Consider the following 14,646-nt stretch of genomic DNA (forward strand, 5'->3'; position numbering starts at 1 on the left):
GGATCGATAAAACTTCCTAAAGCACCATGGATTTTCACAGGAGCCCAAGAACGCAAAGTAAAAGAGACCATTCGATCTTTGCGGACCCCCACTGGCGTAATGCACTCGCTCCGAACGTGTTTTACTAAAGAAGGAAAGCTTACCGGTTTGAAGTCACACGATTGGCATAAAATGTATCAGGTACGTTCATAGTGGACTTTAATATCATTGCATAAAATATGGACTTTAATATCATTGCTGCACATACTTTACAGTTTATTTTACCGGTTGCCATTGAGGGATGTTTGTCTCTCGACATCCGTAACACAATCTACAAACTTGCAAAGCTGGTGCAATGGATCTCACAAAAGGAGATCAACGTAGACTCCATACCATTCGCCAAACTAAATGCTGCGGAGCTTGTGTGCATGTTTGAGAATCATTTTCCTACTACCATGCTAACCATTCAGGTGCATCTTCTTGTTCACATAGTTGATGAGGTGGAAATAGCTGGCATAGTTCATTCCAAATGGATGTTCTTCTTAGAACGTTTCATGAAAACGCTTAAGGGATATGTGCGTCAAAAGACACGTCCGGAGGGTAACAATGCGGTGACGAAGTGACTGAGGAAGAGTGGGAGTACTCTCGGGGTTGTGCGACCAAGGTAAGTTTGCAATGTACGACTAGCTAGTGACTTTATTTCTAAACGTTTGAACGGCCACTCATAATCTTTGTTCGTTGTAGTATAATTCATACACAGCAGCATGGTGTAAAGGTCGACATTTTAGGGTGGAACGGATCGACAAAAAGCGTTTTACTCAAGATTGTGGAATCATGGCAAAATTTGAACAGTCTAGTCGACGACGTTCCTCTGATGCAGATCCTGTGGTGGCGGAACTCACTTACTTCGGCACGCTACAAGAGATTTTGAGGATCGATTACAGAGGATTTTTTGTCGACTTGTTCGACGTGCAATGGTTCAAGATAATCATGGAGGGTCGCAACGCTACTGTGCGTAGAGGAGAGTCTGGTTTTCTTGAGGTGGATTCTACTAAGAAATGGACTGACCTAAGAGACACTTTTGTACTACTCGAGCATTGTGAACAAGTAAGTATGTAAATAGTTAACATCCCCCTTTTACAAGTTATGTGCTTGAAAGCTCTCATGTAAGTTATGTGGCTCTGGCAGGTAATATTTCATCCTACAAAGTCTACATCAAACTGGTGGTACGTCATAGAGGTAGCCCCTCGTAGTGCAAGGACGTATGAAGGCTACCACGTGCCAATCACAACGGCATCAATGGAGGAGATCAGAGAAGATGCTCAATCTGAAGCCGCTGCGGTGGTGCCAGACGAGCATCAAGATGCTACTACTCTATATGGGGTGCATGCAAAGGAGCTACAAAATGAAACAGAGGATATGTATTTAAACGGAGAGCTCTATATAGATATAGGAAGTTATGCTGAGTTATGCGAGGATGAGAGAGAGATCTCTTAAAGCCACAAATATTGTATTTGAACAATTTTGCTCCGTGTTGTAAAAGCTCTGGCTCTCTAAGTACCTTCCATGGTGTATAACGCTCTTTTCTACTCGCGCTCACATCTTTTGATTGAAAATTCTGAGTTTTCGACTTGCCTCTTCTATCACTCAATTCATTCCGTCATTGTATTTATATGCGTCATTACGTCATTGTATTTAATGGTCTTTGCGTCATTGTCTACTCTATTCATTCAATATTAAGTTTAAATATTCGTGTGTTTAATGCAGGTATGGATGATGAGGAGTTTCTTTCTTCTTTGTCACCGCAGCAGAGACAGTGGTACGTGGAGCGTCATCGCTCTGGCGCATCATCGCGCGTTCCTACTCCATCCGCATCTCCCTCTCTTTCGGAGCATTCGGCGCGCTCCGAAGCTTCGGCGTCGACGAGACGAGCTTCACACTCGTCTAGACACCGGCGCTCTAGTGGTGGCGGTGGCGGTTGTTGTGGGGATTCCGCCGCCGATGCCTCCACACCGCCTCGTGTTTGACGAGGCTCTTTACCCTCCCCTTCTTTGCCCGCCCCCACACCAGCCACAGCATCGCCATCTACGCCAGATTTTGCGCGGCTGACTGTTCCTAGCAGCTACACACCTCTACCTACTCCGCCAGGAGCCACCCCACTCGACACTCCTCGCTTCGGGGCCCAGACGCCGGTGGAGACACCTGACGTCCGTACCCCCATCGACACGCCGCTAGAGACCCCTGCCGGGACACCCAGGTTCACGCGTCACCGGCCAGAGGGCTTACCTTACTCCGTCGACTTCAGCGGCGGCATCATCATGGATAATGACGGCAAGAAGGTGATCTCGCGCATGCGTGGTCTTTGCTCTCAGCTGTTTAGACACTACATACTAAACAAATGGAGTGAAGTACCAAGTGATTTAAAAAACAGAGTCATCAGCATACTTCATGATGAGTTTCCCGTTCCAACACGGGATCAGCGCTTCAATGAAGACCTGATGAAGATTCGAATGCGCGAATACTGCAAACACAAGCGTTCCGAAGTGCAAAAAGCAATCAAGCATGGGTGGAACAGGCCAGATTGGTTGGCCAAAGAAGATTGGAAGAATGCGAAGAAAGCAACACGCGAGAATCCCGACAAGTGGAAGCAACAAAAGGATGCAGCCAGAGCGCGAGTAGAGGCAGGGAGCTCGCACCACTTGGGGAGCGGTGGATGGGCATCATTTGAGGCCGATTTTGTAAGTGTTTTCGCATTGCTCTTTATGTTCGATAGTTTAGGGTTTATGAGTTTTTTAATTCTAACATAATGAAATCTTTGTATGTTTTGACAGTGGTCGATGACAGGACGTGATCCCACACCGTACGAGCGCGAGTACGCAGGCAGGAAGGGCTTAAACGCCCTGATGGACATTCTCAGTTCTCGCGGCGGCATGGTTAGTATTAGGGTTTACTCTTTTCTATTTTTTGTATTGTTTTATAAATGTCGTTATATGTTTATACTTACTGAAAGCTGTCTTATTGTCTTTTTTTGCAGAATCCGACAGATACGCCGCTTGGACGCGATGAGACGTCTGACTAGACAACGTCAGTTTAGCTGTAGCTAGATAGTATTAGTTTAGGGTTTCTCATAGCTTATGTATCATGAGACGGATTTTATACGTCTTTTTGAACCATGTATATTATTACATTTGTCACCGCAGTTCATTTTGCCAATCAATTCTTTATGCCTATGATGTTGTACAATTGTCATTATTACATTTGCCAATCAATTCATTTTGCCTATGATGTGTACAATTGTCAATTTTACGCTTGTCAATTTTGCAAACAATGCGTCTTGTGGGTGACTATTTTGGGTCTATTATCTACCCTTGCACTTTTTTAAAAAAGTGAATCAAGTACAATATGGTTGATGGGTGGCAGGGCATTCAATGCCCTGTCACCAAATTTTTTTTCTCTCGGGTGTCGCTATTTATGGCTCTGTAGCGTCGCTATAGACTTCTGTGTAAACGTCGCTATGAGCGTCTCTATATAGCGATGCCTATAGCGACGCATATAGCGACGCTATTAGCGACAGTTTTAGCGATGCCGGGGGTTATAAAAACCCAGTGTATTTCCGTCGCTTACAGCGTCACAAGAGCACACAACCTCTTGTAGTGTTGCTAGCATACATAATAGCATAGTAATATAGATGGAGGAGATGGCAAGCTTAAGCATTGAAGCATGACTCTTGGTTGGATTTGCATCCCATAGCCAAGAGTGTTGTTGTAAGATAAAGTGAGATGTCTCCCTAATAGCCTCTTTACCCTATTTGGGTTTTGTTTAGGGTTTTATTTTTCTTTTGTCAATTACAATTGGTATACATGCTCAATTGATGGGTGTTTTAATACTTTAATCCTTTTCAATCAAAATATTTCTTTGTGTTGATTTAGTGCTTCTACCTTTATCTTACAACAGCTTCATTACACGGAAAGCAGTTGAGCAATTTTTGCCAACTCAATCGCTCAAAGCATCAACATGGCACCGTAAATTTCTCAAGCAAAAATCAAGTGAAATTTGATAGAGGAGAGATGTGTGAGAAATTAGAGTTGTAAAAACATCATAAGCCACACAAAATCCAACAAAAGTGAGTACACAACAAAAGGAAAGATTGGTTGCATACAATCTCAAAGAGTGGTTGCACTCTTTGTAGCCAAGAGACATGCTCAAGAATTTGGTTGTAAACTTGCTCCATAGGTTGGTTATGTGATTAGATTTGAGGATTGCATAGGGCCTAAGACAGTGACCAAATATATGACAGATGGAATGCTTTTGTGGATACATTTAACTAATCTAGAAGGTGATATCCTTCTTTATTTAACATAAGAAGAAATTTTATAGCATGCAAGATCTTGTAAGAGTGAATGATGGGGTTGGGTCCCAAGGTTCCAATGTTGATTAAACTCCCAACTTATAGTGCCCTTCCTAGTGAAATGAAGACAATAATTTTTGAACGAACACTACTAGGAACAAGGAAAGTGGTGTTTGCAACCAACATTGTAGAGGCATCTTTAACCATTGATGGAATCTTCTATGTTGTAGATCCTAAGCAGAATGTCTATAATCCCAAGCATGGGTTAGATTCACTTGTGATGCATCACACTTATTTCTCAAGCTTCTACAAAGCAAAGAGCAAGGCGACAATGTAGAACAAGATTAGGAAAGTGTTATCATTTGTACACGGAGAGCGCATACAAGTATGAAATGTTTCCATCAATTGTGCCTGAATTCAAAGAATAAATGTTTGATGTCCCCAATTCATGCATCCCCCCAACTATAAGAAGAGGAGAAGAGTGTGGGCATAAAGACCATATTCAATGCTCCCTCCAGCCTAGTCATGGAGATGGAAATGACAAAGGCTTTCCCTTGCTAAGTCAAGGAAATGATGAAGAGGGCTAGTGCGTGCCCAACCTTAATGGAGCCTATGAAGATGGTAGCAATAACCTCCGCAATCTTCATCATGCTTGAAAGCTACATATAAAGATGAAGAAGAAGGTAACCTCTTGCCTAGTGACAAAAATGGAAATGGTGAAGGCTTTCCCTTGTCAAGGCAAGGAGACTATGAAAAGGGCTAGTGCATGCCCAACCTTAATGGAGATAAAGATGGAAATCTACCTCTGCAATCCTTAGCATACTTGCGAAGGTGCACGCGAAGAATGAAGGGGAAGGTAGGCTTTTGCCTAGTCATAGAGATGAGCGTGATGAAGGCTTTCCCTTGTCGAGTAAAACTTGAAGCTCTGGGTGTTGAAGAAAAGGCCTCTCTCCACTTGCAATCACTTTCACTTGCAACTTCAAGGTCTATGGCCTTATTAAGACGTTCACACAAATGAGAGAATTTATGATGAGATGGCTACTAGGTGGCGATTGAAGAAACATGTTGCTTTAAGTATATATGCCAAATATTGTGTCCTAATGAAAGCACAAAAAATTACTCCGAGATATGTTTATTTGGAACGTGTTGAATGGAAACCCAACATGACTATAGCCAAAAATCTCTAGGTTAATGGAGATGAAGATGACATGATACCTCTACAATCCTCAACATGCTTGAAAGCTACGGACAAAGATGCAAAAGAAGGCAACCTCCTACCAAATCTGACAGAAGGCGCTTGTGATGACTCAATCCTAGTGCATGCAAGATGTGATGCATATAAGGAATATTTGCATATTCAAGTTGAAGATAGGCACAAAGTCGTTGACAATGTGGAGAAAATGTTTTTACCAACTTTATAGCACAATGCCAGTGTTTTTTTGGTTCAGAGGCTATCCTCTTAGTGCGATGAAGCTGCTAAAAAATTTGTGTTCCCTTTCATCTTGCCACTTTACAAGCCTCAACGCTGAACCTTGTGTGAAGATGAAAAGTGTGATGTTGGTGTGATACTTGAAGCTGTGGGATGTTTGCCAAAGATAGGCCTCTTTCCAGATGCAATCACTTGTACCTTCAAGGCCTATGGCCTTAAGAAAGATGTTCACATGGATGGAGAATTTATGATGAGATAGCTACTTAGTGGCAGTTGGAGGAACATATTGTTTCTTTTGGTTGATACGTATGCCAAATATGATGTCATGCCCTTATGAATTATGAAAGCAAAAAAAGTTCTTGATGAGCATCTTCTCTAGGATGTCTTCACTTTGAACGCGTTCATCGGAGGGTATACCCAACATGGCTATTGCAAAAAAGCTCTGGGTTGTTTTAACTAGTCCTGAAGGTACATCTTATCTTATATATCTATATTAAAAAGAGAAGGTCAACCTCCACATGGCTGCACATGCCGGCTCCCTTTCTATGGAGCCTTTCTATTAACTGTGTCACACATGTCCGGATGGACGTGTGTGCTGCTGATGTGGGCCAATGAAAAGGTCCGCCAGGCCTTTTTCATGTCACACAAGGCGGTATCCACTCCAACTCGGAGCTGAGTTGGCAGTCCACCTCACGGGCGCCAGAACAAGGAGTTCGTCCGAGGGGTCAAGAATGCCCGTACCTCGCCCAAGCTTCTCAGCCTGCAATTGATTCGCGAAGAGGTTTGACAGCTCGTGTTGTCCGCTGGTACTGTGTGACAGGGGCTCCGGTAGAAGAGGTTTCTCTCCTCCTTGATGTGCCGCCCAAGCTCAGCCAGGTCACTCCAGTCCGCTGCCTTGGTGTGACAGCAGCCTAACCCGTTACCCTTCCTCTTCCTTTTGGCCAACGTGGCAGTGGTGGCAGGCACAGGTCAGTGCTCACCAAATGCATGCTGGCAAGCTTCCCCTCGAGTTGCAGGTAATATGCATCGAGCAGGCTGAGCGTAGGTTTTCTAATAAAAAAACGCGCGCAGGTTTGTGATCCACATGGTTGCATATCCATGCAGCCACAATGGAACAAACCCGCTACTCTTGAGTCTCAAGTTCTCAACCCTCGTTTTTGCACGCTAGCTCGACCCCGCAGCCCAAGGTACTCAGTACCCACTGCCCACAGAGCTCGACAGTGTTTGCCCCGCAACCCGAGAAACTGGGAGATATGGATCCTCCTCGGAGCACAATGGAAGCAACGCATGAATAGTTGAGACGGGCCTATTTAACAAAAGCAAAGAGAGATTGAGGGCTGGGGAGTTGGGACAGACATCAACAAGTTGGAAAGATTTCTTCCAGCTGTGTCGAACCTGCTTTGGTTTCTCCTGGCCGGCACCTGATCCCATGCCAACACCTATGCCCCGTCTCACATCCGCTAACCCTAGAAGTTCTTCTTCTATTTTCATGCATTTGTGTTTATGGATCTGCATCATTTGGACTAGCTGGGTCTGTCGCAAAGCTGAGAAGAGAGAGAGAGAGAGAGAGAGCACATTACAATACCCTGTGATCATCAATTAATAGAGAAGAAGATAGAGACTATACATTGATTATGATTTCACATACAGAAGGTTTCATGGCTTCTTCATCAGTGGCATCACGAACAGAGTAAGGTGTTGGGGATGTGCTCATGTTGATCATGTAGGGTAACCACAACCAAGAACAGGCTGCAACGATGCACTGCTATTGCTATATTCAATTACAACATTAGTGATGGAGAGAACTGTGTCAGACTCAAGCTCCATTCTCTCTCTCTCTCTCATGGGCAGAACTCTATACTTATGAGCAATCTCTTTCTCCCAACGCTCTCTCTCTCTACGATGTTAACAAGCTCCGGCTTTTGCAAGCGGCAGACCTCCAAGAACATAGCGAGAGCGCCAGCCGAGAATATAGGTGAGCCACTTCCAGGCTCGCATGTGCCCAGCTTTCCTTCAGCGGCCGGTAGGCAGCATGAGTCAACTACACATATGCAACCCAAAATAAGGTGAAGTGCGGTGGCATTGTAGGAGCCCAAGGGGCGTTCTTGCTCAGAGTACATCAACAAAAAACTCCCACAAATGTACTCTTTAATTGATTGATCATGTACTCTCAATGTACGTAATCTCTCTCTGATCCCCCTTTCTCTTCATGGTGCTGCAAGGCCATCAAGCTGTCTGTTTTGATGCTACGGGCAGGTGAAGACGACATTGTGGATATTCTTCTCTAGAGCCTTTTTGAGAGAGAGAGAGAGAGAGAGAGAGAGAGAGAGTTGAACACCTCCGCCTCCTGCGTATTCATGTCTTTGTGCGGGAGCGGTTCTAACTGCAGCTGTGGCAGTGGATGCATGTGTGGCAAGAAGGTGTTCTTGAATCGAGCCATTGCAACCCGCAGGGACAAACACATGTGCACACATACACACGTGCATTTGGGAGGCTATTGATGCTAGCGCTAGCTCACTCAAGCCTATCTAGCTGCTATACGTTTACCCCTTTATTCTTGAGTTCGTGCCACCTGTTGAAAAATGGGAAAAATGTGGTGGCGATTGGCCCCTCAAGGGCACAAGAGTTTGGTAATGCTAGATTGCCTGGCGATGGTAGCACACGAGAGAAGGGCAGTATAAGATAGGTAGCACTAATGGCGCTTTTCCTAGAAATTGGACTCTCAGTGCAGGTGGCAGCCATGTCCCAGCCTAGGTGGATCCAGGTCCGGTTGGCAAGCTGAAAAAAAAGCCGGTTGTAGCTGACGACCCCACGCCCCTGCCCCCCTGCCGTTTATTCATGCAAAAGGCATTCAAGCCTTTGTGGTCAGGCGCCCCCCCCCTCTCTCTCTCTCTCTCTCTCTCTCTCTTGTTCAGCCAGAGAACGTCGTCGTCCGCTTCAAGAATTCTCAGAGCCCCCTTCGTCTTGCTGTTTCCTGTAGCCCATCGAGACTCTCTCTCTCTCTCCCTCTCTCTCTCAAAGTCTCTCTCTCAAAGCTCTCATCGACGGTGTCATGGCAGCCTATGTGAAGCCCGAGAACTCTAACCGTGCGACACCAAGTTCCTCGTGCTTGCAATTGTGCGTGACTCCATCGACGCATGGTGCACTCCGAACACCGGCTCCACAGGCGGTTGGGACGCCCGGCTCATGCAACATGAGGAGAGCGGCTATGTCGAAGATCGATGCAAGTGATGCTATTGTGAGAGCTCGTAGGCTGGGCAAGTTCTACGTTCGAAGGGAGACCAATGAGGTAATATAAGAGATTATTGAGAGATGAAATGGTGTGGATTATTGTGGATGTGGGAATGTGTGTGTGTGTGAGAGAGAGAGAGAGAGAGAGGACGAGAGAGGGATGAATGAAATGTTAACTTAAGACTTCAACAGGCCTGCCTAACGGCTTTGCTTAATTGCTTTGTGATAAAGTTAAGAGCCAAATTGGGCGTGTACAACACATGTTGTGTGTGTGTGTGTGTGTGTGTGAGAGAGAGAGAGAGATGAAATGAAATGATATGTTAACGTCTTCAAAGGCCAAGGTGGCTTGAGATGAATTGTATTATTGTGTTAGGCTTGAGATGATTTGTATTATTCTGTTAACATTTTCTAATGGTGGAATTGTCTTGTGATGTGGACTAACTAACTTCATCTCATAAAGTCTTCAAAATGCAATAGCTTATGAGACCCAAAACGGTTAGAGGTTTTGCATGTGCAACAACGCACACATGTACACGCGTATTCATGCTTAAACATAGAGTTGCATAATCATACATACACATAAACTTCGCTCATACTATGTGCATAAATATTCATCAACCTTGCACAAGCATGTGTAAGTGATGCGTTTACGTATGCTCATTGTGTATGCATGCGTCTATGCACATTGTATATTTATGCACGTGTATGTTTACGCATTTTTAGGTCCAATATACACAAGCATATACATTCTTAAGTATGCATGATCATCGTGCATGCATTATGCAAGAACATGCATTTTAGGTTTGTTCAAATATGCATGCTCATAATGTGTGTGAGTGTCGATGCACGATGATGTTTGTGCACGTGTATGCATGTGTAGGTTTGCTCAAATATGCATGTTCACATGAATATGCACGTCTATGTTTATGCATGTGTATGCTTAAACATGTTTACGCCTACCCACATGCATGTTCATACTGTACACATGTTTATGCACGTCTGTTTATGCATGTTCACATGATTATGCATGTTTGTTTCTGCATGTGGATCATCCTCTTACACATGTTTACACGTATGCACATGCATGTTCGTACTGTACACATGATTATACATGTTTAAGTTTATGCATGTTTAAGTCTACTCCTATGTAGGTTTAAGCATGTGTAGGCCTAGCTAGACTTGTGTGTCTATTCATGAGCCAAGGTTTATGCATGTCCATATTGTACACATGATTATGCACGTTTATGCACTTCTATGTTTATGCATGCTCACATGATTATGCATGTCTGTTTCTGCATGTGTATGCCTACACATGTTTACGCCTATGCACAATGCTTGCTTGTACTGTACACATGATTATGCACGCTCAAGTTTATGCATGTTTAAGTCTATGCCCATGTAGGTTCAAGCATGTGTAGGCCTAGCTAGCCTTATGTGTCTATTCATGAGCCAAGGTTTATGCATTTTCATATTATACACATGATTATGGACGTGTACGTTTATGCATGCTCACATGATTATGCATGTGTACGCTGACACATGTTTACGCCTATGCACATGCATGTTCGTATTGTACACATGCATAATCATGTTTACGTCTATGCCCATGTAGCTTCTAGCATGTGTAGGCCTAGGTAGCCTTGTGTGTCTATTCATGAGCCAAGGTTTATGCATGTGTAAGGTTTATTCATCGGATTTTTAATTGGTGTAGGTGTAGTACAAGGAACTTGTTTATTCCACCTTGAATCGAAAGATATTCTATTGCAAACTCGCTGCATGCTTGACCTACGACCAGGAATTGTAGGCATAGTGGGCAAGAAGCGTATGGTACGCCACCTCTCTAGAGAGCATGGTCTCGTTGTGGAAATACCCGACCAACGCCTTGCTAAGAAACATACTACAAGCGGAGATAGTATGGACATAGACTCAGCAAAGCGTGCATTACGTTGTTTCAACCCATCCATTCCACATAACTCCAAGCTAGCCCATGTCTTCATCGCCGGTTACATGGAGTGCAAGAAAGGGAAGAGAGAAGAACAACCCATTGATGAAGGTAACAGTTGAAATATTTTTCAAGCTTCTTCTTGCATGTATGATGTGCATTACACATTTCTTTGACAATTATGTTCGGTGGTGTTAGTTGACTTGGTCACCCCTCCTCACGCACAAAGACCTGAAGGTGGGCTACCTATTGCTGAAGATGTGCTTCACGAGGCTGCTGACATGAACCTACCTTTGGAAGAAAACAATCAGCTTGTAGATGAAGGGGTGGACAACTCCATTCATGTCGAGGGCGGCAAGGATGTCATTCACCACCATGTCGTAACTGGACCTAGCAAGGGCAAGAGGCACTGTAGAAAGGTGCCAAAGAATGATGGTGGGGCTCCCCGACGATCTACAAGATTGAATGCATGTGCCATTTAATGTTTCTTTGTATTAAATCTATGTGGGATTCCTTCCATTGCCATGGGCAAAAGACAATTGTTTCCTTTGTTAATTCATGGTGTTGTTTGGAGTATTGTTTGACTCTCTCTCTCTCTCTCTCTCTCTCTCTCTCTCTACATCACACATACATAGCTTTCGTGGAAAAAAGTCTCAACTTATGCATTACTCAAGTCTCTCTCTCTCTCTCTCTCTCTCTCTCTCTCTCTCTCTCATCACTCATACATATCTTTCATGAGCAAAAGTCACAACCTACGCATTACTCAAGAATGGTACAACTTAAGCATTACTGCAAGAAGGGCACAATGAAACTCTCAAACATCACAACTTAAGCATTACTGCAATAATGAAATGCTACAAAATATTTGGTGTTGCCGATTTGGCTTTCTTATCCAATTTAGCTTGCATAGACACTTTGCGTTGTTTTTCCGGCCTCGAAAAGGGATGCACAGATCTCCTTTCCTGTCTTCTAGAAGATCTTTTCTCAATAAACGGCTTTGCCCTCTTCAAGGTATTGCTAAAACCATCCTCCATAGTGGAAAATGCTTCCATGTCAGGTTGAGCCTTCACTAAATTCACATGGGCCAATGTGCGCCTTAGTCCATCGCTTGCTTCCTTAATGAGTGCCTTGTCTCCTCCCACAGTCACTAACAATTCCTCAAAGATTTGCCGAAGTGGTTGAATGTTCACTTGGGTTGTCGAAGAATCAAAGTGTTCGTGCTCCCCTTCTTCCATGGGTGCGCACACGCTAGTAGGAGGGGACTCCGCACTAGAGAAGGCCTCCATTCTCCCTCTTGGTTGCCTGCCTAATTGCCATGATTTGTACATGTCCATGCATTGCTTCACAAGTGACGCTTGGGTGTCTCCTCTCATTAGCATGACCTTAATTTGATGCTTGCATATGTTACCTTGTTCAGCCCACTTACAAGTGCAACACGCCCATTCACAATCGGTGTTGAATACCGTGTACCCTTGGCCAGGGGACGAAATACTTTCCACCAAAGCCACCCCTTTGGAGGTATCCACGAAGGTGACATGCCCATCCGGTATCTGAAGTGCCCGTTGGTAGGAGTTCTCAACAACCATATCTATGGAATTGTTGCGCCTGAATCCATTGTCCTTCAATTGTTGAAGGAACCAATAGTGGGGCAAGCAACTAGTGGTGAGCTTGTGTAGGAGCCAATCTACACGCTGAGCCACGAGCCTTTTTGTGGAGCCAAGGAACTTAGACTTTAATTGCCCATGATATGCCTCGATGGAACCATTTGTATCTTGTCCAACATGAGGAAAATTGCGTGTTGCCCACACCCACATTTCTGTCCAAGGAGAGGTTAAAAAAAAGGGTTAAGAGTCAATGGAATAAGCATAGGGATTCATGAGATATGTGTGATGGCATTGTCTCACCTATCTTGGACTCCCAATATGTCTTAAGGTACATGATGAATTCATTCTCTTGGCTATATTGGTTGTAGAAGGACTCGAGCATTATCTTTGCTTCCTCCTTGGTGACCTCCTCTGTCGATGTACATGTACCCTGCATATTCATAATTGCCCCCAAAGCCCGAAACATCTCTGCTCTTTTTGGCCAATCCTTGACCTTTCTAATAAGATGTTTTAGCCAACACCGTTTGACATGCCACAAACAAAGTAGAATAGGTTGATGGAATACAACTCTGCTTAACAAAACACCCACTAACTTTTGTAAGTGCATGCACCAACGTAGTCATTCATGACATAAACCATAAAGATCTATACCTTAGAGCAGCTATCTCTTGCTCTGCATCATCAACCATACATGCTCCAGGCTCCCAAGACTTGTGGTGGTCAAGCATAGAGTTCCTGAAGCATGTCAACCATGTTCGAGTGCTTTCAAAGGTGGCTGAAGCTGTTAGGACCCATGCAATGGGTACACCATTGCGATGGCTATCAAACACAAGGATAGTGTAGAGATTGAACTGCAGTAAACATTAGGACATGCTTGAGAAATTTCCATCATGACAAACAAGCACGCGATGCAAGAGAGGAAAACCAAACAACACAGGAGACAAGGTATGCTACCTTGTATTTATTGGTGCCGAAGGTTGCATCCATTGCAAGGAGATTTGCATTGCCGTGTTTGAAACACATCTCTCTTTGCCATGGAGTTTGTATTCCTAACACAAAGTCCAAGGAGTTCTTTTCATCCTGATGTTGGTATACAAAAATATTCCCCTTGTTCTCCATGCACCATCTTCTCACACTCTCAGCATCGTTGTCATGCCATTGATATTCATCAATGGAGAGCTTTTGGCCGATATTAAGGACATCTTTTATGCTCAAAAAATCATCCCTAACCATGGAGTACGTAGGATCCATAGTTGTTTGTGTGTGCAGTGCTTGCATAGCTTGAATGTGCTTTTCCATAACTTGTTGAGGTGAGAATCCACAAAACAACATGTTTGCAATCCAAACTTTCTTATGCATAGATATCCAAGGAGAGAACTTTGAGGAATCACCGTCATGAGAAGAACTATGGCATACCTCATCATCAACATTCGTGTGATAGGGATGAATGTACAAAATGACGCCCACATCTGGCTCGTTTGCCAATCGCTTAACTTGGAAGTGACATTGACAACCTCGCAAAAGCATGCCTTTATTAAGTGGTGGGCGCCTCTTCTTTTTGCTATTTGATGCACCCTGTGAGGATGCTTCGTTACCATCTCCATCTATCACACATTTTCGTGTATGAGGTGGTGACGATGATGACTTTGGACCAAATGCACACCAAAACCTATCATGAGGAACACAAGATTTCCTAATTGTATTGCAATAACCCATCATAACAATGTGATTAGAGGTTGATTGAAGTTGGAGATACACTTACACTTTTTGCTCAATCCATGTGTCGATAGTGATGCGTTTAAGTTGTTCCGGTGTACGCCTATGGTGCGTGGTAATCTTGAAAGACGTTGGAAAATCCTCTGACTTTGCCTCGCCGACTACGAAATCATTCACTCGCGACCACGGAATTTGAGCTTCACGCATTATTCGATACTTGGATTTCTTGTTGTAAATATGCAACCATTGTAGTGATGTAGAATTAAAGATACCGGGGTTAGGAATTTGTACATTCATCTTGGATCGAGAGGTTGGGAGTGACGGAATTGGCACTTCCAAATCACGTCAACATCCACATAGGGTGGATGTGGAGGGAGAGAGAGGTTGGGAGTGACGG

The 14,646-nt window shown here is 44.0% G+C and overlaps 1 protein-coding gene and 1 long non-coding RNA gene across 2 annotated transcripts; one reads left to right on the forward strand and one right to left on the reverse strand.

Moving 5' to 3' along the window:
• Positions 1-8,681: 8,681 nt before the first annotated feature.
• On the forward strand, positions 8,682-11,423 carry LOC147443270 (uncharacterized). Its single transcript, XR_015190318.1, has 2 exons — positions 8,682-9,045; positions 10,699-11,423. It is a non-coding gene; the product is annotated as an uncharacterized LOC147443270 (long non-coding RNA).
• A 360-nt stretch (positions 11,424-11,783) lies between these two features.
• Positions 11,784-14,249, reverse strand: LOC147443271 (uncharacterized). The gene is made up of 4 exons (XM_086529823.1): positions 13,488-14,249; positions 13,185-13,384; positions 12,834-13,102; positions 11,784-12,745 (listed from the first exon to the last, which is right to left on the reverse strand). The coding sequence occupies exons 1-4, from the start codon at positions 14,247-14,249 to the stop codon at positions 11,784-11,786; spliced, it is 2,193 nt and encodes a 730-aa protein (XP_086385949.1).
• Positions 14,250-14,646: the final 397 nt, after the last annotated feature.

Source organism: Adiantum capillus-veneris, chromosome 14 (genome assembly GCF_014529385.1).
Source record: "Adiantum capillus-veneris isolate H3 chromosome 14, ASM1452938v2, whole genome shotgun sequence".
Lineage (NCBI taxonomy): Eukaryota > Viridiplantae > Streptophyta > Polypodiopsida > Polypodiales > Pteridaceae > Adiantum > Adiantum capillus-veneris.

Excerpts from the sequence above, each read along its gene's own strand:
- LOC147443271 (XM_086529823.1), bottom strand. The coding sequence starts at position 14,249 with ATGGGTTATTGCAATACAATTAGGAAATCTTGTGTTCCTCATGATAGG. Across the intron at positions 13,385-13,487 it reads TCGGCACCAATAAATACAAG|TTCAATCTCTACACTATCCT; the intron begins GTAGCATACCTT and ends TGTTTACTGCAG. Across the intron at positions 13,103-13,184 it reads CAAGAGATAGCTGCTCTAAG|AGTTGTATTCCATCAACCTA; the intron begins GTATAGATCTTT and ends TTTGTTAAGCAG.